This window comes from Salvia splendens, chromosome 19 (genome assembly GCF_004379255.2).
Source record: "Salvia splendens isolate huo1 chromosome 19, SspV2, whole genome shotgun sequence".
Classification (NCBI taxonomy): domain Eukaryota; kingdom Viridiplantae; phylum Streptophyta; class Magnoliopsida; order Lamiales; family Lamiaceae; genus Salvia; species Salvia splendens.
In genome coordinates, this window is record NC_056050.1 from 21,345,002 (window position 1) to 21,366,706 (window position 21,705).

Sequence of the window (21,705 nt, forward strand, 5' to 3'; positions counted from 1 at the left end):
ATGCTATTTTTGCAATCAAAATATCACCCACAAGTGTATGGGGTATGAAGCACGTGGCAAGTTAAAATTATCGATCCACGAAGACTAAAAGCCAGTTTGAGTACTACGATGCAACTTTGAACACTATCTAGACTAATGAAATGGGTTTTTGGTTTTCTTAAACTAAGATCAAAGAACAAATAAGAAATAAAGGCAAATTAACCAAACAAAGAAAGTAAATGATGGTTTTCACACAAATTGGGAAAGGTATGGATGTGGATCAGTTGGTATGGATCACGGATGTCACCTAGGGATCATGCTCATCTATTGGGTCTCATGTGTGGCTAGGCAAGTCGGGATGATTGGTTAGACCCCCTCTCGGGTGCATCTAACACGTGGATCAATCTCTAGTGTAGGAGTCTCCTCCATACAATTCGAGATTGACTCCCTAAAACAACAGACCCAAGCCCTCTCTCTAGCTCATGCATCTCTCGATCACATGCAATGCACGGAGTTGTTGATTACCTAACCATTCTAATCATGCATCTCTTAATGTCAACAATTAGAACAAGATATATCAAATTGGTAGCTAAATAATTAGATAATAAAAGCTCAATAACCAACAAAACCAACACAATGAGATAGATAAGCACAAATCAAGGTTTAACCCATGGATTCCATACAAACTTCACCAAATCCCTAGAGAAATATAGCTACTCATGATTAAAGATAAAACAAAGAGAAATACAAATGAAACAAAGGAAAACATAATGGAAATGGAAACTAGAACTCCCTAAGGTGGAATTGATGTTGGGGAGAGTCTTCTTCTTCAATCTCTTGAAGATGGAAGCCTCATTGCCTTCAATCCTCTTGAATCTCTCGATTTCTCTCTTGATTTTGCAGTGTGGGAGGTTAGGGCTCGAATGTGAGTGAGAACCCTTTTATACCCGGAGTGAGAAAGGGGCAAAAGTGGGCATCAGTAGGTATCGCCCGGCCGGGCGATTTGTAAGTGGGAAAATGCCCGGCTGGGCGTTCTGGGACAATCACGATTTAGTCTTCAAACGCCCGACCGGGCGTTTCATTGGATGAAAAACGTCCGGTCGAGCGAATTTTCTGTTTCTCTTCTTCAAACGTCTGACCGGGCATACTCTCTGTAATCAGCCCGTTCCCTCCGTTTTGCCTGTTTTAAACCTGTTTTTGCATCAAAACTGCGACAAACTCGTTAACTCTAAAAATAGAAAAATAAGTGGATGAAACCTAGACTTTATACCTCAAAAGATTCGACAACATGTGTTAATCACCCATCAAAAGATGGATATTTTGTCTCTCAATGAGGATATGCCTCAAACTTATTAGATCGTTTTCGTATGCGGGATTCAAAGCCAATTACTACCCCTATGGAGTCATACTTGAAGTTAGCTAAAGATGAAGGAAAGTTGCTGGCAGATGCAACACTTTTTCGTCAACTTGTTGGTAGTTTATTCTATTTATCTATCACAATGCCTGACATTTCTTTCTCTGTTGGAGTCATATCTCAGTTTATGGGAAATCCATGAGAGTCTCATTTGATTGCAGCAAAGCGAATTCTTCGCTACATCAAGAACACTTTGCATTTCGGATTGCATTATAAGCAAGGAACGTCATTCTTATTGAGTGGTTTTGTAGATGTAGATTGGGCATGTGATATAAATGATAGACGCTCAACAACGGGCTATTGTTTCGATACGAGATTGTGGCAGATTGAGCATGTGGTTTTGTAGACACAGTTGCCCTCTCAAGTTGTGAGGCTGAATATGTGGCAGCTTCAATGGCTGTTCAAGAGTATGTTTGGCTCAAGAGGCTCGTCCAAGAAATTTTTTGTGACTTGAAGTATTCGGTTTTGATTCGTTGTGATAATGAAAGTGCTATTAAGCTTGCTGAAAACCCATTGTTTCATGCTCGAACAAAACACATAGAAGTGCATCACCATTTTGTTCGAGAAAAGGTTTTGAATCATGAGATCGATTTGCAGAAGACAAGAAGTGAAGATCAAGCTGCTGACATATTTACGAAGGCACTTGGCAGAGCTAAACTTGAACAATTCCGAGCTGCTCTTGGTGTTGTTGACAGTAAGTTTTCACTAAGGGGGAGTGTTGAAAAATAGTGAAACTTACCGTTGTAGTGGTCAAACTTTTGTTCCATTTTATTCATGATTTCAGTTACAATATTTAGTGGTATTTAGGAGAGGTCAAAGTTTCTTCCATTTTATTTAAGTTTTCTGTTTCATAATTTGGTGGTATTTAGGAGACTTAATTTTCAATAAGTTAAGATAGTAGAGGTTTTCTTTTGCCTTTAAATATCTTGTAATTGTTATTATTTGATCCATCTTCAAATTTACATAGCAATAAGATTTGTGTTCTCTGTTATCTCTCTTGTTCCTCCATATTTGTTGCTTCCATATATCTTTACATAAATGAAAAAATTAAGACGATGTTAGTTCAATTACCTCACGTGTTCCTCCATATTTGTTGCTTCCATATATCTTTACATAAATGAAAAAATTAAGACGATGTTAGTTCAATTACCTCATGTAATATAGTAGTATTTAAAACTAAATATAACAAAATTAATTGATAAAATAATATTAGTTTGTTATTCATCACAAATTTATTCATGTAAACTAAACGTTTGATTAAATATCATTTTTATTGTTAGTTTGTTATTTTGTTATTCTTGCATACCTCAAGAGATTGGTCTCTCTTACCCCTTCCTAGTCAAGAGATTGGTGCGATTTTGGCATTAAGATTTAAATCTTACTTTGAGCATACACAACGGTGCTCGTTGGAACGAGCACCTGTCGTGCCGTTGGCGCGGCGGAGCCTGCTCGCCGTTGTGCTCTTGCCAGTGGCACGGCCCTACTCGATGCATCGAGCACCGCCGTGCCGTTGAGCAGGCTGACGTGGCCCGAGATGATTGGCCAACGGCATAGCCGTTGGCATTTTCCTTTTTTTAAAAAAATAATACCAAAATTTAAAAAAAAATCAAATTCCCAATAATATGGCCGATTTTTTATCATTTTTTTGAATTTTTTAATCCCATAATCATCTATAAATACACACATTAATTATCCATTTTCACATCAAATTATCTTTCAGTTCATCACCTACATCTTCCTCTCTCACTCAAGCACTCTCTAAATTCAAAAATGGATATGAACGATATCATTGCGGAAGTGGAGCGCGAAGAACACGAATACTTTCAACAATATTGTGTCGCCTATGAAGTCTATCTCAACTGCCCCCGCCCCTCCTCCGCGACCTACGAGATCAAATCGCCGCTACATCCCTTGTGACCGGGAGGAAACCCACGAAAGGCTCGTTGCCGACTATTTTTTCGACGAGTCGCGGTTTCCGGCAGATTAATTCAGGCGCCGTTTCCGCATGTCAAAACGATAGTTTATGCGTATTGTCAACACATTGTCCGCCCGTGTTGAATACTTCCAATCACATAGAGACGCAACCGGTCGGTAAAGTCTCTCGGCGTTGCAGAAGTGTACTTGTACCCTCCGACAACTTGCTACCCGGCAAACGGCTGACCTCTTCGACGAGTATCTGCATGTTGGTGAGTCAACTGGAATCCTATGCCTCAAAAATTTTTACACCGGCGTTCGTTCTGCTTTCGGTGAGTAATTCCTTCGGACACCCACCACCGAAGATTGTCAACGGTTGCTTCATCTTCAAAAAACAGTCCAAGGATTTCCCAGTATGCTTGGTAGCATTGACTGCATGCATTGGAAGTGGAAGAAATGCCTGAATGCTTGGAAGGGCAACACTTAAGCGGTCACAAAGGCAGCGGCCCAACGCTTATCCTTGAAGCGATCGCCGACTACCGCCTATTGATTTGGCATGCATATTTCGATGTTGCCGGATCCAACAACAACTTGAACGTGCTATATTCTTCACCACTATTCAATGATATTTTGAATGGTGTAGCACTGGTGATTGACTTCACCGTCAACGGAATCCATACCGCATGGGGTACTATCTTGCCAATGGTATCTACCCAAGGTAGCCGACTTTTGTGAAGACGCTCAACAATCCGCAAGACCCGAAACGGGTTCTTTATTCGCAGTGTCAAGAGGCTGCTCGGAAAGACGTCGAAAGAGCTTTTGGGGTCCTTCAAACCAGATTCAATATTGTGAAGACCCCGGCTCGGCTGTGGTACACAAAGAATATTGCTGACATCATGTACACGTGTATTATCTTGCACAACATGATTATAGCTGACGAAGCACCGAGGGCGGCTAACTTTTACGACGAGGATGAAGCCGGAAGCTCAACCGCAAGGTCTCCCCCACGCCGAGGTGTGCATACGACGGTGCGCGAAGGATCGAAACAAGGCACATAATGCGTGAGACCAAAATCCACATTGAGCTACAAGAAAACCTAATCCAACACATTTGGGCGAAATTCGGCCACGAGTAGTGAGTTTTTTTAATTTTATGAATTTAATTATGTAATTTTTAATTTTTTAGTAATTTGTAATAGTATTTCGGGTATTTTTAATGCATTATTATATCGGGGAAATATTTTTATTTAAATTGAATAATAGAATGGTGGAACCCTTGAGCATGCTCTTACGGAAGAGCATGTATGTGGGTGTTGTGCTCTTACCAAAAAGCATGGAGTAAAAGTGGGTCCTGGCCCACTTCCATGCTCTTGCCTAAGAATATGGATGTGGATGCTCTTAGTCTCTTCCAAACTATGAATATGTATGTTTAAACTTAAAAATAAGTATCACATTATCTATTATGTTCCTCGAGGGTCTATTGTTTCCCATTAGACTAAAGTTTAATTTTGGTCCTTTATATTTGTCCAAAAATTCTTTTTTGTCTCATACATTAAATTTGTGACCTTTTAGTCCCTAACATATTGGTTTGGTACCTTTTGGTCCCAAACATATCTTTTTGGTCCAAAATAACCATTTTCTATTAAAATTAACAGTCAAAATGTTTGATCAATTTAATAACTTAATTATAATCTAGGACTAAAGTCCAATTTTGATCCCGTACAGTTTCCATAAAATTCTTTTTGGGTCCCATTCATAAAGTTTGGGACCAAAATGTATAAAAACAATATGTTAAGGATCAAAGGTCACAAACTTAATGTATGAGACCAAAAAGAATTTTAGGGCAAATGTAAGGGACAAAAATTGAACTTTAGTCTTTTCAATTAATATGGTCATTAATTAGGATCTATTGTTCCTTTATATTTTTCATCCATTTCTTCATCTGAAGAAACCTTGACAAGTCATCAAGTAAGGAATTCAAAAGAGATCAAGTCAAGTATAAATTTTTCCTTCCTTGATTGAGTTTCAAGAAATGCAAGGGAATGTAGTGAAAAAAGTTGGCAAATGAAACATAAATAAAATGAGTTAATGTAAAATGAAACCTAAATATAGTGGAAACAGTTGGCGAATGAAACGTGAATGGAATGAGTTACTATAAAAACTAGTACTACAAAACAACCACAAAGTAACACTCTTATAGTCTTATGCATCAAAACACACTTCCTTTTCTCCTCAAATTCCTCAACAAATCAACTGGTAGAAGTGTTAGAATACCTACAAACCCTAGCTTCCTTATAAACAAGCCCCCTTTGGCAAAAATAGCCATCTCTAGGGCTACAATGCCTATCTTCCGAACAAACACACAAACCTTCAAGTGCACAACCATCCCCTCTTTCACCCTCTCTCCCAAATAATATCTCATCCGACCACTCACTCGAAAATATCCCCAAAGGGTCCAAACCTTTCCTAGCCTCCAAAAACCTACCAAAATTAGGATATTTCCTCCCAACCCTAACAAACCCCACCTTCCTATTCTTACCCCAATGTGGTCTTGCCAAGTACTTGAAGAACGCCATCTGCTCTACCTCCTCCCACACGTCCCCGTGCAGACGAGGCATCCATGCCTCGTCTGCACGGTAATAATTAAAGTCCACCACCACGGAGTCCTCCGGCTGACCTAGGTATGCGTCGGACTTCTTCACGAAGCGCAGGAGGAAGCCGTTGTAGATGTCGGCCCCGCAGAAGCTTGCGGGGCCCGCGAGGTCGCGGAGCTTCTTGACGTCGCGGACGAAGGAGGCAAATTGGGCGGCCGGGAAGATGGCGGTGGATTCAAAGAAGGAGAGGGCTTTGATCCGTGGGTCCCACGCGCAGGAGGTGGTCTTGTCGGACTCGGGTGAGTAGAGGCACGAGCCGGAGGTCTGCATGCGGCGTTGGTGGCCGACGACGGGGTAGCTGGTGAAGAGTAGGTTGTTGTTTTTTAAACCGTTGGCGGTTAGCTTTTTGTAGGCGACGAAGGAGGACGCCAGGATGCATTTGGCATTTGTGTCTTTTGCTTTCTCTGCAGCTTTTTCTGGATTTGTTGATGAAATGAGAGGTGATTTCATCAGTTATCGATGAAGAAGAAGATGCATCAAGGAGATAGATTAGGTTGTCTGTTTCTTTTTTATTCATTATTCGAAGTTATAAAGAAAACGAACAAATTGAACATTAATTTTTTAGAATTTTGTAAAATTAAAAATATCAATAAAATTTTTTAATATATTATTATCAAACTAAATATATAAAACAAATAAACCGTGCATCAACACAAGGATGATGTTGATCATATAATGTGCTCACATACATACGATAGGTAGCCTATCCTACATACATCATGTATTCATGTGTACATCTAAACATAATTATAATTAACTGAGTTAATAGGCCATTCTAACATTTTTCGTATACCAAAACGAAATTCCATGCCATGTAAAAAAAGTATGGAAATAATTAGCCATCTTTTAGTAATATTATGCCTTTCCCAAATCATATTTTGATGGAGTATAACAATGTTATTAACACGAATATAAAATTGTGTTCAACAATGTTACGCAAAATTCCAATATAGAGGTATTAAAGTCACAAATAGGTATCATCTCTATATTTTTTATTTACGTGACTACAATTTCATATTACTGTCTCTATTTAATTAATTTATGATATGATGCATTGATAAATAAGAGTGATGATAACATACCTGATGCTCGAACTGTTTTTGCAATTAGGGCAAAATTCGACTGGAATCCGATAAAATCATTAACTCCATCACCCGGTGTGCTCATAGGAACCCGGTCGTCGTAGCGATACACAGCCTTGTGTCGCGATGGGTACCACTGGATGTCTCCGAACTCGTACTTATTGGCGTGGTCCATGAATTCGTCTTCGATGCCATCATCGCTAGTGAAATTGAACGTAATGCTTCGTTTGAAAGCCGGTTCCAATGAGAACGTTACCTATCAAATGTATTTTTCTGTGATTACATTGAAATAAACATAAGACTAATATATTTTGAGTTTCTATATAAATTTTCTTTCTTGTTTTGAAGTAATTATATATTCCAATATTTTTAGTAATTAACGTTACAAAACTGTTTTTTCTTTTATTTATAAGCACCTAATTGACTATAATAATGTGGTTTTGAAGTTTTGCTTGAGTGTATTCAACTCTCAGATGCGAATTGCCATTAATTACTAGCATTAGTATTAATTAGGATGATTACCTTGCGAATAAGAGTAATTAAGTAGTGCTATCAATTGTGGTGATTAATTAAATTTTGTTGAGGCCCATAGCAAGAGAGAGGGGCTCTTATCAAATTGAGCTCTCAAATTTGACGAATTAATGGTTTTTTTTATTTTTTAGTCAGATTGAGCTCTTCTAGTTGGTATGTGGTTAAAAAATTCAACTAATTAAGTACAGTACATAATTATCTAAATTAATAGCAATCATGCTGCCTAATGCACGTAATTATTGCGATTTAATGGCATCAACGCGCATATGAGCGCACACGATTTTGCCATATTACAATACGGAAACTCAATAATGAGGAGTATAAAATAATTATTTCATTTGACTATGAAAACTCAATAATTTGTAGTAACATGATTATTTCATTTGACTATGAAGGGTAGCTTAATTGATATAGATAATTTTGCATTCATATAGTAATAAATTGGAGATTTGAGTGACTAGATGGGATATTTTGGAGAAAAACTTGAAATATTATTACTCAGTTAGCTCTTTTTTGGTCATGTTTGGTTGATGCGAAAGTAAAGTTGGAAAGAAAAATTATTACTGAGAAAATGAATCCCGGAAATATGATTTTTAGTAACTTTACTTTCCCGTGTTTGAAAAATATCAAGATTTTAGAATTTATATTTAATTTAAATACCAAACTAAAAATATACTTATTATTTTTTGTATATAAAAATTAATAATATAAAATTTTTAATAAATTATTAATTATAACTAATAGTAATAATTATATTATTACATTTATTATTACTATGGATAGTTTAAATATGGATTATCCATCAAAATATATAATAATATAATTGTAATTATAGCTACATGGAGTATTATAATCCTTTATTATAATAACAAATATTATTATTATTATTATTATTATTATTATATTTACAGATATTATAAGTGAATAAATTTTAGAATTTAAAATTTCACTACGAATTTATTGATTAATTATTAATTTATAAAATATAATAATTACTATTATTTATTATACAGTTTATGTTATATAATTATGTTTTAATAATTTAATAAATTATTAATTACTATTATGAAATAGTATAAAATATAGTTATAATTATGATAATTTTAATCATAGTTATTTATTATAATAAAATTAAGTGTGATTTATAATTTTAAATTATTTTTAAAATATAATATATAATATAATAATAATAATAATAACTATATTATACTATATTATATTGCATTAAATAATTAAAATTCTAAAATTGAGAAAAAGAATACCTAAAAAAAGTTAGGATTCAGAATCCTGAAAAATTGTAATAACTAATTTCCTTGTTCTCGGGATTCTGATTACTTTCCCAATTTGATTAAAAATTGAAACAAAGACAGAAATTTAAAATTTAAGAAATCAGATTACTTTTCTCAGACAGAATCTTGGCCACCAAACATGGCATTTAGAGTTTTTTGACCGACAGCTTAAATATATACTTATCCGTCCTTAAAAATAAAAGTTCTTTTTTTATTTTTTTCAAATAGAAATTTTCTATATTAAGAAATTTTTTTCTTTATAAAAAAGATGGAACTCATTTTTCACTGAAACAATTTTCTTGCTCTTGTTATATCTCTCATTTTATCAATTTTACGTTAGAATTCATACCGTTTCAAAATTCCTATTTTTCAGAGACGAATGAAGTAAAAATAAGTTACAATATCTTTTATAATTTGAATAATTGATAGTATATGTAATCCTATCTACACCAAAAAGAGCAAGTAAATTGAAAATTTTGAAACTCACCTTAGAAATGACTCCAAGCAATCCCAGCGACACTTTCGCCGCACTAAAGAGCGCATCTCCCTCTCTCAAATCCACCACTCTCGCGAAACCCTCCGCCTCCCCCGCCGCCACCACCATCCTAATCCCCACCACGTGGTCGTGCAGCGCGCCGCCGCGCCCCCTCCACGAGCTCCCGTGCGCGCCGGTGCTGACCGCGCCGCCGACGCTCACTCCCTCCCAGTACGGCGCCGCCGCCAGGCTCAGCCCCGCCTCCGCCGCCCGATCGATCACCGCCCTCAGCCCCGCGCCGGCGTCCGCTGTCACGGCGGAATTAGCCGAATCGACGGCGATGCTCGAGTTGTACCTCTCCGTGCTTATCAGGATTGTACCCCCGCACGCGAGCTTCGGAATCGTGTGCGAGAATTTGGAGACGGATTTCACCTTCAGCTTCCTCCTGCTGGCGTCGGCCACGGCGGAGAGGAGCTCCGATTCGGTGGTAGGGTAGACGGCGGTGGTGACGTGGCAGGGATGGCGATCGCCCCAAACGCCGTAGGAATTGGATAAGGTGCAGCCGGTCTGGGTGCATTGGACCGGGTTTTGAGGGGGCATGGCTCCGGTTAGGGCTGAACCGGATGTTAGGAGGAAAATTAGGGTTTGGAAATAGAAATTGGGGATTGGCATTTTTTTGGTGGTTGGAAATTGGGGTGATTTGTTGAAGGTTTGTACAAATGAGGCTTTTTGCCATGGTTTGAAGGGAAGGTTTGGTATCAATATTTATAGTGGTTTTGGTTGAATTGAAAGTTAAGTAAGCTTGTCGTCTATCTTTTTAAATGCAACGTCGAAGTATGTAATGAAAAATAATGTTTTATTCTATTTTACATGTGATATGTAGATTCGCACAAGAATAATCGACATATTTAAGGTTATCATTCGAAGTAACGTTGAGTATTGATTCATGAATAAACAAAAAAATTTACTACTAAAATTTAATCAAAATGGTGAAAGTTAAATAATTGAGAATAATGAAAAAATACATTAAAAATAATATAAATTGTATAGAAACAACGTAATAAGAGAAAAATACAATTGAGATATTTTCAATTTGGACACGAGCTTTCTATCCTTGTCCTCACCTATATAAGTCTTCACAAGGGGATACCATCATCATCGTCATTATATAAAAGTCGAGTTTTAGGTTGAATTTTGGGGAAATTTTCCAACAAACATAGATATTTATAGTAATTGTCTTTAAAATTTACATATAATCCTCCTAATATTTTGTTATTAATGCTATTTTTATTTCTTAAAGAAATGAGATTATATGATTTCAAACCGATGCACCTATTACAATATATCCGTATTTGTGCACAAATATATCCATGCGTGAACATTTTGTGCATATAAGTAACCATTATTTGTAAGTTTGTAACTGCCAATCAATTAATGTTAATTGGCAATGATTTGTAACTTTTTCTGCATTGATGGTGAAAAACTGAAAATCATAATACACATTACCCATATGTATTATACTGTATAATTCAGCCATTGATATGCCTTAAACCTTTTTAACATATGAATCCTGGATTCAATTTAAGGTTATCAATCATGCATGCTATAATTCCATCCATTTATGATAGATTCTTAATACTTTTTATCAATAAATATGTATAATTAGAGTAGCTTATATTCCACTCTCTTATTGTCTTCTTCCATTACATTACGAATTCTATGTAAAAAAATCAGTATAATTATTACTCCTAGTAGTATTTTATTATGAGTCTATTGGAAACCTTCTTTTTTATTATTAGAGTGAACTACATAAATGGTACTCGATCTTTCACTTTCGCACATAAATGATACATGATCTTTAATTTATGTCGTTTTTGGTACCCTGTGACAAAAATAACCGTAGATACTAAACATTTGATTTTTTTTGTTATGGAGAATATTTTGAAAATTTCGATTAAATAGTGTACCAAACATGTGATTTGTTTTCTTCCTTTCTTCTTTAATTTTTTTCTTCTTTCTTTTTTCTTCATTTTCATCTTTCTTTTTAGTATTTTATCTTCTTTTCTTCTTTCTTTTTTCTCCTTAGTTTATATTTCCACTTTTTTATTTTCTCTTCTTTTTCTTCTTTCTTTTTAATATTTTTTATATACACCTAATTGCATTCATAATATAAATCAAGAACAAAACATCTAATTAAATTAATTATTTAAAATAACTAAATCAATTGAATATTTTTATTAAATTTTATACTAATTTTATGGTTGAAACACCTAACTAAAAATATTCAACTCTTTATATCATTATGAATACCATTCACAATTTTAAAATTTTATTAAAACTATATTGATTAGTTATTAATTTAATATAAAATATTAATAATTATTATTATTATAGTATAATATTATATGCTTCATAATTTAAATAATCATACTATAATTATTTATTAATTACTACTAGATTTTAGTATTATAACAATAATATTATTATAATAATTAAATATAATTATAACTATAATTATAATTAAGTATATTTGAATGATATTTAAAAAAATTATTAATTTATAACATCAAAATAATAATATTTATATTGATTAATAATAATAGAACGTGTATTTCATTAATTCGAATATTAATATTATAGTTAACCCTGTATATTTATTTTGAGATCCAATTAGCAGCACTACATAAAGGTGGGTGGGGCCTTCTCTATTTATTTTGCTGGGACAACTGGAGATGGTGCCATCACACAAGAATTCAGTCCCAAAGTGGCAGTGGAGAGTGAACCATGTGCATATGATTAAACTCATACTCCTATATATATCAACTATACTACTACTCCTATTTCTGTTTATGCTACGAAAATAAATAAATAGCAATTCACATAAAATAAACATTGCTAGAAACCTCTTTTTTTTGTCAAGCATTTAAATCTCAAGAATTTAGTAGCCCAATTGTTTATTTCTATTTTCTACATCCCCATATATACATGTAAAATTAATCTTAAACAATTAATACTAGTCATATTTTACTTTAATTATATACCATTCCCATTTTAAGTATGACATTATAAAAATAGTAATATGTCACTAAAAAAATAAAATAACATAATTAGAGTAGATTATAAAAAAATGAAGTCATAGGTAAGCAACACACTCTTGTGTGTCCTCGTTCTTCTCCTCGCTGAGACCGAACATATCTCTAGTCATCGTCATGAAGCCGACGTCAATGGATTGTTTCATGAAAGATTGGAACATGTTGAGTCCACATGCACATATAAATTTGTAGTAACTATTTTATTTCTTCATTTATAGTCCAGTCCACATTTAGAAGTTGAGTTTTGTATATGAAACTAACAAAAAAAAACAGATACTGTGAGTACTAAACACAAACCAAAACGAATTCGAAGCAAGCGGTCTACTTATAACAACATACATATAATTTTATGTGCAGACTACAAGTTATAATCAGCATTCTAACCCGTTCTTCCTGCGAGCCATTCTTTGTCTTTTCCTGCCATCGACATTCCCTAACCGCGACTTTTCTTTCAAACCATTCCTCTTCTTCCTAGGCCTCAAATCTTTTGCGCTTATGGTGAACTCGTTTCCTACTTGCGGAAAGCTGAAGTCTGCAGGATTCCTGTTGAGAGTGCACTCACCAAAGGCTTCATTACTTCTTGCTGTTCGTCTCTTAAGCTCATCCAGTCCGTCCCAGAGAGTGGTTTTTGAGTTTCTGACCTCTTGAGGTACTAAAGAAAATAACACAATCAAGATATATATTGTCAAGATAAAAATGAAGAAGTATTGCAGTAGTGAAGGGTCTTATATTATCTTGCTTACCTCTTAAATCAGGCGAAGATCTGAAAGAGCTTTCGCCAGAGGAATAAACGCCATATCTTAACAAAGAACTGCCGTTTTGAGGAAAGTACGACCCGCGAAGGAAGCTGTGGTTCTCCTTTCCATTTAGACGCGGGAGGTTCTTGCAGGAAGACGATGGCTTATTAACAGGACCTACTTTGTATGAAGGGCCCGATTTACCTCTCTGATCCATCAAGGATAACAACTGCATTGCTGGAATTGTATCATTCTGGTAAGGATCTAATGATCCTATAAATCTTCCCTCTTTGTGCTCAGCCACATCAGGTACAGCTGTCTTTCCCTTGCCATCGACAGTCCTTCCTCTGTGACAATCGTCTAAGAATGAATGTCGACTCGGCTGAATGGGGGGATTGCTGAGACGAAAAGGCACATTATCTGTGGCACGGGAATACAGCTTATCTTCCCATGTAATAGACTTTGGTCCCGCCATTATAGAAGCTGATGTGGGATACTCCGGTTTCCTCAGTTGGCTTGGAGTAGATGAACTCGAGATTCTAAAGTGACTTTTCTCTGGTTTGCTCATATCCATCCAGTATTTATTTGGTTGGACACCCATGTTTTCATTTGCCACTTTTAAACCATTTATTCTGCTTGGAAGAGGAAAACCGGATGTGCCATCCACAGCAACTGCAGAAGAATATCCTTTCGTTGTATCATTGATTCCCAGCAGATGTCTCCTTGAATATTCAAGTTTTCTTTCATGTTGGTTTCTGGCCAACAGTTCAACTATTTCTATTGGTATGTCATCTGATGGTCCAAGTTCTGCGTTGTTATCCTTGTTTCTCGGCTCAGATATTCGCTTGCCTTGTCTAACAGTCTCATAACTGCAGGAGGCAGGGGCATCCTAGCGAAAAAAGTAGCAGAGCAGAAATAAGCCACACTAAGAGAAAACAGATATTAAACAGAAAATCTTCATTTGAACATGAATTAGCACGCTACTTAAAGGAATCAACACCATTGATGACTAATAAAGACAGGAAATCTAAACATAATGAATACGAAACATCTTTTTAGGTACCAAAGTTTTTTGCATGGCCAAACGCCTCTCCTCGTAAAGAATAGTGGATTGTTGCTCTTCTTCCATTGCATCCTTCTCCGGAAATTCCACATTGAGATCAGGAATGAACCTATGTTTCCTGAGAGATGCATGGTCGTCGTGACTACCTACAGCATCCATAGAACTATTGAGTGAAAGGCTGAATGCCATGGTTCCTCCAATATTGCAATTTCCGAAGATGCTTTTTCTGGGAGGCAATAAAGGGTCACCATCTGTTCCAACTTCCGGTGTCTTAGCCATGGAAGGAGCACCTCCCAGATTTGTCTCCACAGGAACCACTTGTTCCTGTAAATTTGCAGAGGAAGCGTTATTTGGCTGGGTATACTCTCCCATTTGGGCCATTTCATCCTCTCTACGGAAGTGTCTTATCTTTTTGTTCGCATCAATAGCTTTAACCTTTTTAGGCTGGAGCTGCTGAGTCCTTGGAAAATCCAATCTCATAGAATCAACCACTTTAGTAACGGTATCAGTAATTTCGACTAGCCTAGAATTTTTCTCGGCGTCAAGCACCGGACCCTTAGTTCTCTTAGCGAAAGCCCTTGGAAAGGTTGCTGCTAGAGGCTCTCTGTCTTCTTCAAGAACAATCTTTCTTTTCCTCCCAGGACATTGAGCAGCTTCTGCAACACCAGCAGGGATGTCTGCCTGAAGCTGAGGAACTAAAACTGCTTTCATCTCAGTAGATGCAATCTGCACTCCACATGATGAGGCAGATCTTGTCCTTGGAATACTGCTAGTTTGATTCCTTTTTTCCACCAATATATCAGCCAAAGATCGAAGCTTTGGCTTTCTCCTATGTGGCAGTACACTGAAAGTACCATCGCTTCCCAATGATGTGTTATCTGGCTCTTCAACTGCGCATGAAGGGTGGTCAGCAAGACATACCATATCTGCACCATACGTTTTAGATACAAAATGATCTTATCATTGCTAGAAAAATAGACAGTGAGCAGTTTCAGATACATTATTATCATTGTATTCCCTTTCTGCAGTTTTAACCAATATTGTAAGGGTATAACAAATACAACAAAAAAAATTCTCAACACAATGTTGTTAACCATATCTATGGATGCAGCGTTCAAAAATTTTGCACAAAAAATCAATTTACCTACTTCTGTCAAAAATACATGGGTTACCAATAGCAATTTATCATATTTATGCATCTCTAGGACTCTACAGTTCCCAAACTACATAAAAAGCACACCCTTTTAACAAATTTTCCTTGAATTTCACTTAGTGTCCCTTTACCTGTGTTGTCTGTCCTGAGTATGGACAAGCCATCCTTTGCTCCAACATTTTCACAAGAACTTGTATTGGGATCAGTTTTGGTCGCCACTTCTTTTGTTGTTCTCTTCATTTCAACATTTGGAATGCAGCTTGAACACTGCCACCATCGAAATTCAGGAACAAATAGAGGAGGCAAATAATTCACCGGATCAATGTCTTTGCCTTGAGAAGCAAACGGAAAACATGTCGTCCAATCTTTTTTTCTCATCCCAGCAACAAAACCACTGCATTAACATTGGAGAAATGAATATATATATATATATATATATATATATATATATATATATATATATATATATGTTGTAAATAATGAATCAGCACGCATAACAAATAATATAACATTTATATCAGACCTCTAGTTTTTTGTATCATCGTCCAATATTCTATCAGATCACTCCTTAGCTATAAACAAAAAGGAATATGGCAATATCTAAAGAAGAAGATGGAAGGTAAGAAAATAACTACTGCTAAAACATTGACATTTAGTTTTTCTAACTACTAAACCCAGCATTGATATATAAAAAGATCGGTTGTTGTGCAAACTGGTTCAAATATATATCACTTCCTGATTGAAACACCCATAAAGGAAAACATGCTTCTATACAACAAATTTTGAGCCATTATACTTCACATAGTTGGAAGCACTCAATATCCCACTCGATTCTACCTAGATGATACATCTCTAGGGTCCGTCGCACCTACAATATGCACTGTGCAGAAAAAGTTATCAAATTAATCAGCTTGTACTCACCGTATAGAAAAATGCTCATGTTCTGGTGGCTCGATCGCTTCCATGGAACTACTAATGTCAATAGCTATTGAGCTAATCCGAACAAATGATCCTAGTTTCGAAGTAGAATCTGCAAAACCACTGTTCCCTGGACTTTCTCCCAATACAACAATATCCATTTCAATAACATAAACCTAAGATGGGGTTAATAAATGAAGTTATTAGTACATAGACGCAAAAATTAGTGCATAAAATCATGGTATGAAATGCCTATAACCTAAGAGTTTAAAGATAAAGATACAAGCAGTTACAGTCATTAACAGAATAAATTAATAGAGAAGTGATTAGCAAAAGTGAAAGAAGTATCCATCAATTGCGAAGTGTGAATTTATGTCTTGCTTGTATTACACAACAGTTGAAACCCTAATTAAGAATCCCAGCAAAGGACAAGCTTTATCCCATCAAAAACCTACAGATGCCATCATGCGATAGAGAGAAACGAATCAAAAAGAAAGCAAACTGAGACAGCCCATAAAAGAACAATTTCAATTTTAGGGTTTTCCTGTTGGAGAAATTAACTTTCAACTTTGATTGAGATCGGAAAATTCAACTAGGACCAACAATTAACTCAAAAACCCTTACAGCTCAGCAATCACAACTGTGGAGAAACGGAAATGTGAATCATGATTTTATGTGTTAATTTGCTTAGTTAAAATTAGGGTTTTATTGAGTCATAAAAGCTGCGATTATTATTGACTTATTTCATTATACCAACTTCACCAATGAAAAAAACAGTAAAGAATAAGCAATAAAAAAAGTAGCTCAAAATAATGAGAACGTGATAAGAAATACACACCAAAAAAAGGACAGCACAAATAAATAGATAACCAAAGGTAAATTTTGAAATCAACTGATAAATAGATATGGATATATCAGGTAAAAATCAGCTAAAACCTAGTAAATTTTCAATAGGTGAATAATAAAAAAGAAAAAAACAATAAATCGGAAAAAATAAAAACGTAAATGATACTGGAAGAAGAAAAGAAAATAGGCACCTTTTTCTCGGATCGCGAAATCAGATGAAAAATCCGAGAAGAGATAAATTTCTCCAGAAATCACTCCGAAACAATCGGCTTCCAGCATAAGCTCCTCTCCAAATTGGAACAATCTCCAACGATTCCTCGAAGCGATTCCACAGCTGCGCCGGAGAAATTGGCGCCGGAAACCGCCGCGTGCCCTAGCGTATTAGGTCTGAAATCCGAAAGCGAAAGAGAGGAGAAATGTTTTAGAGAGAGAAACATGAAAATGAAGAGAGAGGAGCTGAGTTTCTTTTTTTCTTTAGGTACAGATTTTTTGGCGTCTATACATACAAACCCATGTGTTTGTATACAGAGAAATCTCCAACCAATCAAACAGCGCCAGCGCGACATTGAGTTGCGATGTTTATCACTACCCACGATGAAACCCTAGTCAAACGAGAGTCCCGCCGTGACGCACACGCGCAGATCCGCGCGGTAGTTGAAGGGTCGCTGTCTTGTCAAAACATGGTCCACGCACTTAACTCGCATCTCATTCGTGCGTGGCGTTCACGGAAGGAGAGTGAGAGTGGGCTGGGATTTGGGTTGCGAAGAAAAAGTGAACCCTAAATTTTGTGGTAATTAAGAAGGAAGGTATCAAAAAAAAGGAAAAGAAATTAAATGATTTTGAATAATCATATTGTTTATCAATGTAGGTAGGTGGGAATAAAATGTGCTAGGGTTTCATTTTCTGTTTTTAAGCTGTATTTGCCATTTTATTAGATTAGTAAAGTTTGTTGTTGCATGGCATAGAAGTCATGTGAGAATCTCACTTTTGAGTTGATTGCATTTTATGCGTTCAAATATTGTAAAATATAAATTTAGAGTATATACTCCCTTAGTCCTCGTACGTGAAAATAATGTCTTATTATATCATTTCAGGATATTTGGAATTTAAAATCTCTTTTACTTTTTCCTATTTTAGATAAGTAGACCTCACATTCAATCAAATCATCACAGTTATGCCCTATTATAAAATTAATACTATATAAAAGTGTGACACACATTTCGTTAACTATTTCTCCATTTATTTTCACAAAGTAATACTCCCTCCGTCCCGGGCTACTCGCTCATTTCCTTTTCGACGCGGAGATTAAGGAATGAGTGTATAGGAAAGTCAAAAATTACGGCTGTAGGTGAAAATTTTTACTAAAAATGGAAACAGTGCAAGTAACTTGGGACGCCTAAAAAGGAAATAAGTGCAAGTAGCCCGGGACGGAGGGAGTAATATTTAAAAACGGTGTCGAATCAAAATAAGACTATAAATGGCGAATGAAGAGAGTATAATGGTGTTAAATTTTTAAATAATGCAACGTTTTATTGGACATTAATAGTGTTTTGAACCATCAAGACAGTTAGTGATAGTATAATATCTGACCAACATTTATTATATTGATTTCTATATATTGAACTTTAAATTCTCAATATTCACATTTGCCAAGTAATTAATGTTCAAAACCTAAAAAGTAATTACAAGGGTAGTGACTCTAATCAAATATGGTAGGACACCTCATTCTCGGTACTATATATTGAAATAGATACGTAGATTTCTTTCACTATAGTAAATTAATGTCATGACTCATGATTAAGACCATATAATGTATAAATATTTTATAAAAGATGAACTGACACGAAGTCTTGATTATTGTTGACAGTTTGAAATAATTAAGGAGGATATGGGTACTTTAAATATGTCATAGGTTGTCACATACAAGTAATTTAAAGACTAAATTAAATTTTTATTAATAAAAATGAAAGAATCGGTTCTTATGATATGTCTCAATCATGATCAAATGTCAAGAAAAAACCCTACCTCCTGTTTGTACCCAAGCGAGCCACAATTATTTATCTGAGCAAAAAACAGAGAGAAGAAAAACCAAACTCATTTTCAGTATTATTTGGTACTCCCTCCGTCCCAGCTAAGATGACACATTTCTTTGCCGACACGAGATTTTAGGAGTTATTGGTTAATATGTTTAATTGGAGAAAGAAGATGTGGGTGTAAGCGTTAAAATAGAGAGAGAAAGAAAGATGCATGCTTTAATATAAGTGAAAAAAAATGGTTTAGTGTATTAATTGGAGAGAGAGTGTTTCTAAAAAAAGGAAAAGTGTCATCTTAGTTGGGACAAACTAAAAAGGAAAATTTGTCATCTTAAGTGGGACGGAGGGAGTAGTACACTACTGTATTGCATATGCATATATATATTTAAATAATGTATCATCATTGAGCATTTCTCGAAATAAATGTTGGAATAATTATTAATTAGTATAATTAATTTCGATAAACTTAACTTAATATACTGTGTACAACTGAATAAAAAAGGTCGTCATTTTGTCGAAGTGATAATTAATAATCACGATAAACGCATTCATGAGATTATGTTTTATGGTAGTGTGTAATCTTGTTTGGTATATTTATAAATTTGTGTTAGTTAATTTTGTTTAGTGGTAGTACATTATGAACAACTTATTTAGCAATAGTATTTCATTTAAAATTAATCAAAATAAATAAGAAATTACATAGTACTAATATATTAAGCAGTTGTTCCTATTAGTGCTATATTAATTATCTATGAAATTATCCGACGGGGACCAGTAAAAATGTTGTAGGTTAAGTAACGTGGATTATTAGCGAGAATTATGTATTCTACTATTATTGACATACATTATTCGAATTGAACGTAATTCGTAATTGGACATACCGTGTCCTGTCGGAGAAATTTTGAAATGAAAATTAACAAATCATGTTCTTGCAACTGATGCACATATATACTCGGAGAAGTGTGATCCATTGCTAAATTTTTTAAGTTTTTAACTCTGATAACTCGTCAACGTAGTGTATTAAAAATATCAACACTATCACATTGAAATATCAATATAAATGTTGACATTGATATTTAAAATGTGTCTGTTGACATTTTTAATACATTGTATTGATGAATTAGCAAGCTAGCAATTTAAGAAAAGTTAGCGTAGTTAGCGTTATAACGCACCTGTATATACACATTTGATTTAATTAATTTTTTTTATTTGTTAATCAGTTCATATCTGTGTGTTCTTGGTCGCACGTGTTGATCGGATATTAAAAATGTCAGAGTAAAAAGTTATTAATAAAATCTTATATTCCCCGGTGCCGGTATTTAGAGCATCCACAATGGTTTTGGACAAGCAATAGCCCAGCCATAGTCTAGCCACAAACTCCTCCTGCCACATCAGCAGCCCTAAAAACTCCTTCTGCCACATCATCAGGACAAGCAACTGGACAAGCAATAGCCCAACCATAGCCTAGCCACAATAAACAAAATTATAAAAATAAATAATTAACAATCACACAAAATACGGAATTAAATTTTCGACACAGATACGGGAATACTCAATAATAATATTAAAATTTTAAAAAGTACATTAATTATAAAAAGTACATTAATTTTAAAAAAAATTACATAAATAAAAAAATCCTCCTCCACACACGAGCCCCCCCCCCCCCCCGCGCCTCCGCCTCATCCTCGCCGTCGTCGCCGTTATCCGGTGTTGGATATTTTAGTTTAATTGGATTAACTTGATTGATCAATATGATCATAATGAGACATCAAATAAGTTGGAAGTGCGGAGTGCGCACTTGTTTGAATTCGTTATGATTGGATGGGGGTTCGGGGCAGAGCCCGTGGAAATTGTTTATTTCCATTAAAGTTGCTATACATAAATCTTCATCCGGAAATGTAATTTCCGATAATTGAAGGACCAAATTACAATATTTAAAACCCGCCAAAACTAAATAAAGAATATAAAAAAATCGACTGGCCGATCGCTCGCCGATCGGGAGCCTGCAATGGCGGTCAGCCGATCGGTGAGCGCATCGGCTAGCGCCGGCAAATCGTCGTGCGCTCGCCGTTTTTCTCATCGATTTGCCGCTCGCCGACTGCAATGGTTCGGCGAGCGGACAGGTCAGTGCCGGGAATCGGCTAGCCGGTCCGCTCACCGCCATTGTGGATGCTCTTAGAGCATCCGCAACGCGGCACGGAACCGTCCCGCATTTCGTTCCGGAGGAACCGTCGACGCGTTGCGGCACACCGTCCCGCCCCGAACCGTTCCCATCTCATCCCGTAACCCGTCCTTGCGAGACGCGGGACGGGCTGTCACGCCACGCGCCATGGCGATGTGGCGCGCCCCTGCGTCGTGCGTGACGCCCACTCGCCGGCCCGCGAGTGGGCGTTGTCACGTGCTACCGCAATAAATCTTTTATTTTTTAAAAAAATTGAATTTTTAAAAAATAAAAAAAATTGTAAACGGTAATATTACCTTTTATTACAGCTTTTTTTACTCTATAAATACTCCTAATTCATCCTC

At 35.8% G+C, this 21,705-nt stretch overlaps 2 protein-coding genes across 5 annotated transcripts; both read right to left on the minus strand.

The window, feature by feature from the left end:
* Positions 1-5,415: 5,415 nt before the first annotated feature.
* On the minus strand, positions 5,416-10,185 carry LOC121778219 (L-gulonolactone oxidase 3-like). Its single transcript, XM_042175529.1, has 3 exons — positions 9,350-10,185; positions 7,043-7,298; positions 5,416-6,376 (listed from the first exon to the last, which is right to left on the minus strand). The coding sequence occupies exons 1-3, from the start codon at positions 10,007-10,009 to the stop codon at positions 5,556-5,558; spliced, it is 1,737 nt and encodes a 578-aa protein (XP_042031463.1). The 5' UTR covers positions 10,010-10,185; the 3' UTR covers positions 5,416-5,555.
* A 2,419-nt stretch (positions 10,186-12,604) lies between these two features.
* Positions 12,605-17,611, minus strand: LOC121778559. Of its 4 annotated transcripts, none has more exons than XM_042175932.1 (6): positions 17,338-17,611; positions 16,304-16,430; positions 15,514-15,776; positions 14,230-15,119; positions 13,173-14,055; positions 12,605-13,081 (listed from the first exon to the last, which is right to left on the minus strand). In XM_042175932.1, the coding sequence occupies exons 1-6, from the start codon at positions 17,423-17,425 to the stop codon at positions 12,801-12,803; spliced, it is 2,532 nt and encodes an 843-aa protein (XP_042031866.1). In that variant the 5' UTR covers positions 17,426-17,611; the 3' UTR covers positions 12,605-12,800. The 4 variants fall into 4 exon arrangements, with proteins under 4 accessions (XP_042031866.1, XP_042031865.1, XP_042031868.1 ...); XM_042175931.1 differs by having other exon boundaries at positions 14,230-15,155; XM_042175934.1 differs by having other exon boundaries at positions 14,230-15,155; positions 16,304-16,435.
* Positions 17,612-21,705: the final 4,094 nt, after the last annotated feature.

Bases quoted from the DNA above. Each gene is read 5' to 3' on its own strand.
- LOC121778559 (XM_042175931.1), bottom strand. From the start codon at position 17,425: ATGCTGGAAGCCGATTGTTTCGGAGTGATTTCTGGAGAAATTTATCTC. The intron at 16,431-17,337 runs GTGCCTATTTTC...GAGAAAGTCCAG, and splicing joins TTTCGCGATCCGAGAAAAAG to GGAACAGTGGTTTTGCAGAT. The intron at 15,777-16,303 runs GTGAGTACAAGC...ATGTTAATGCAG, and splicing joins CATGAGCATTTTTCTATACG to TGGTTTTGTTGCTGGGATGA.
- LOC121778219 (XM_042175529.1), bottom strand. From the start codon at position 10,009: ATGCCAATCCCCAATTTCTATTTCCAAACCCTAATTTTCCTCCTAACA. The intron at 7,299-9,349 runs GTGAGTTTCAAA...TACATTTGATAG, and splicing joins TGCTTGGAGTCATTTCTAAG to GTAACGTTCTCATTGGAACC. The intron at 6,377-7,042 runs GTATGTTATCAT...CAACAAATCCAG, and splicing joins AAAAACAGTTCGAGCATCAG to AAAAAGCTGCAGAGAAAGCA.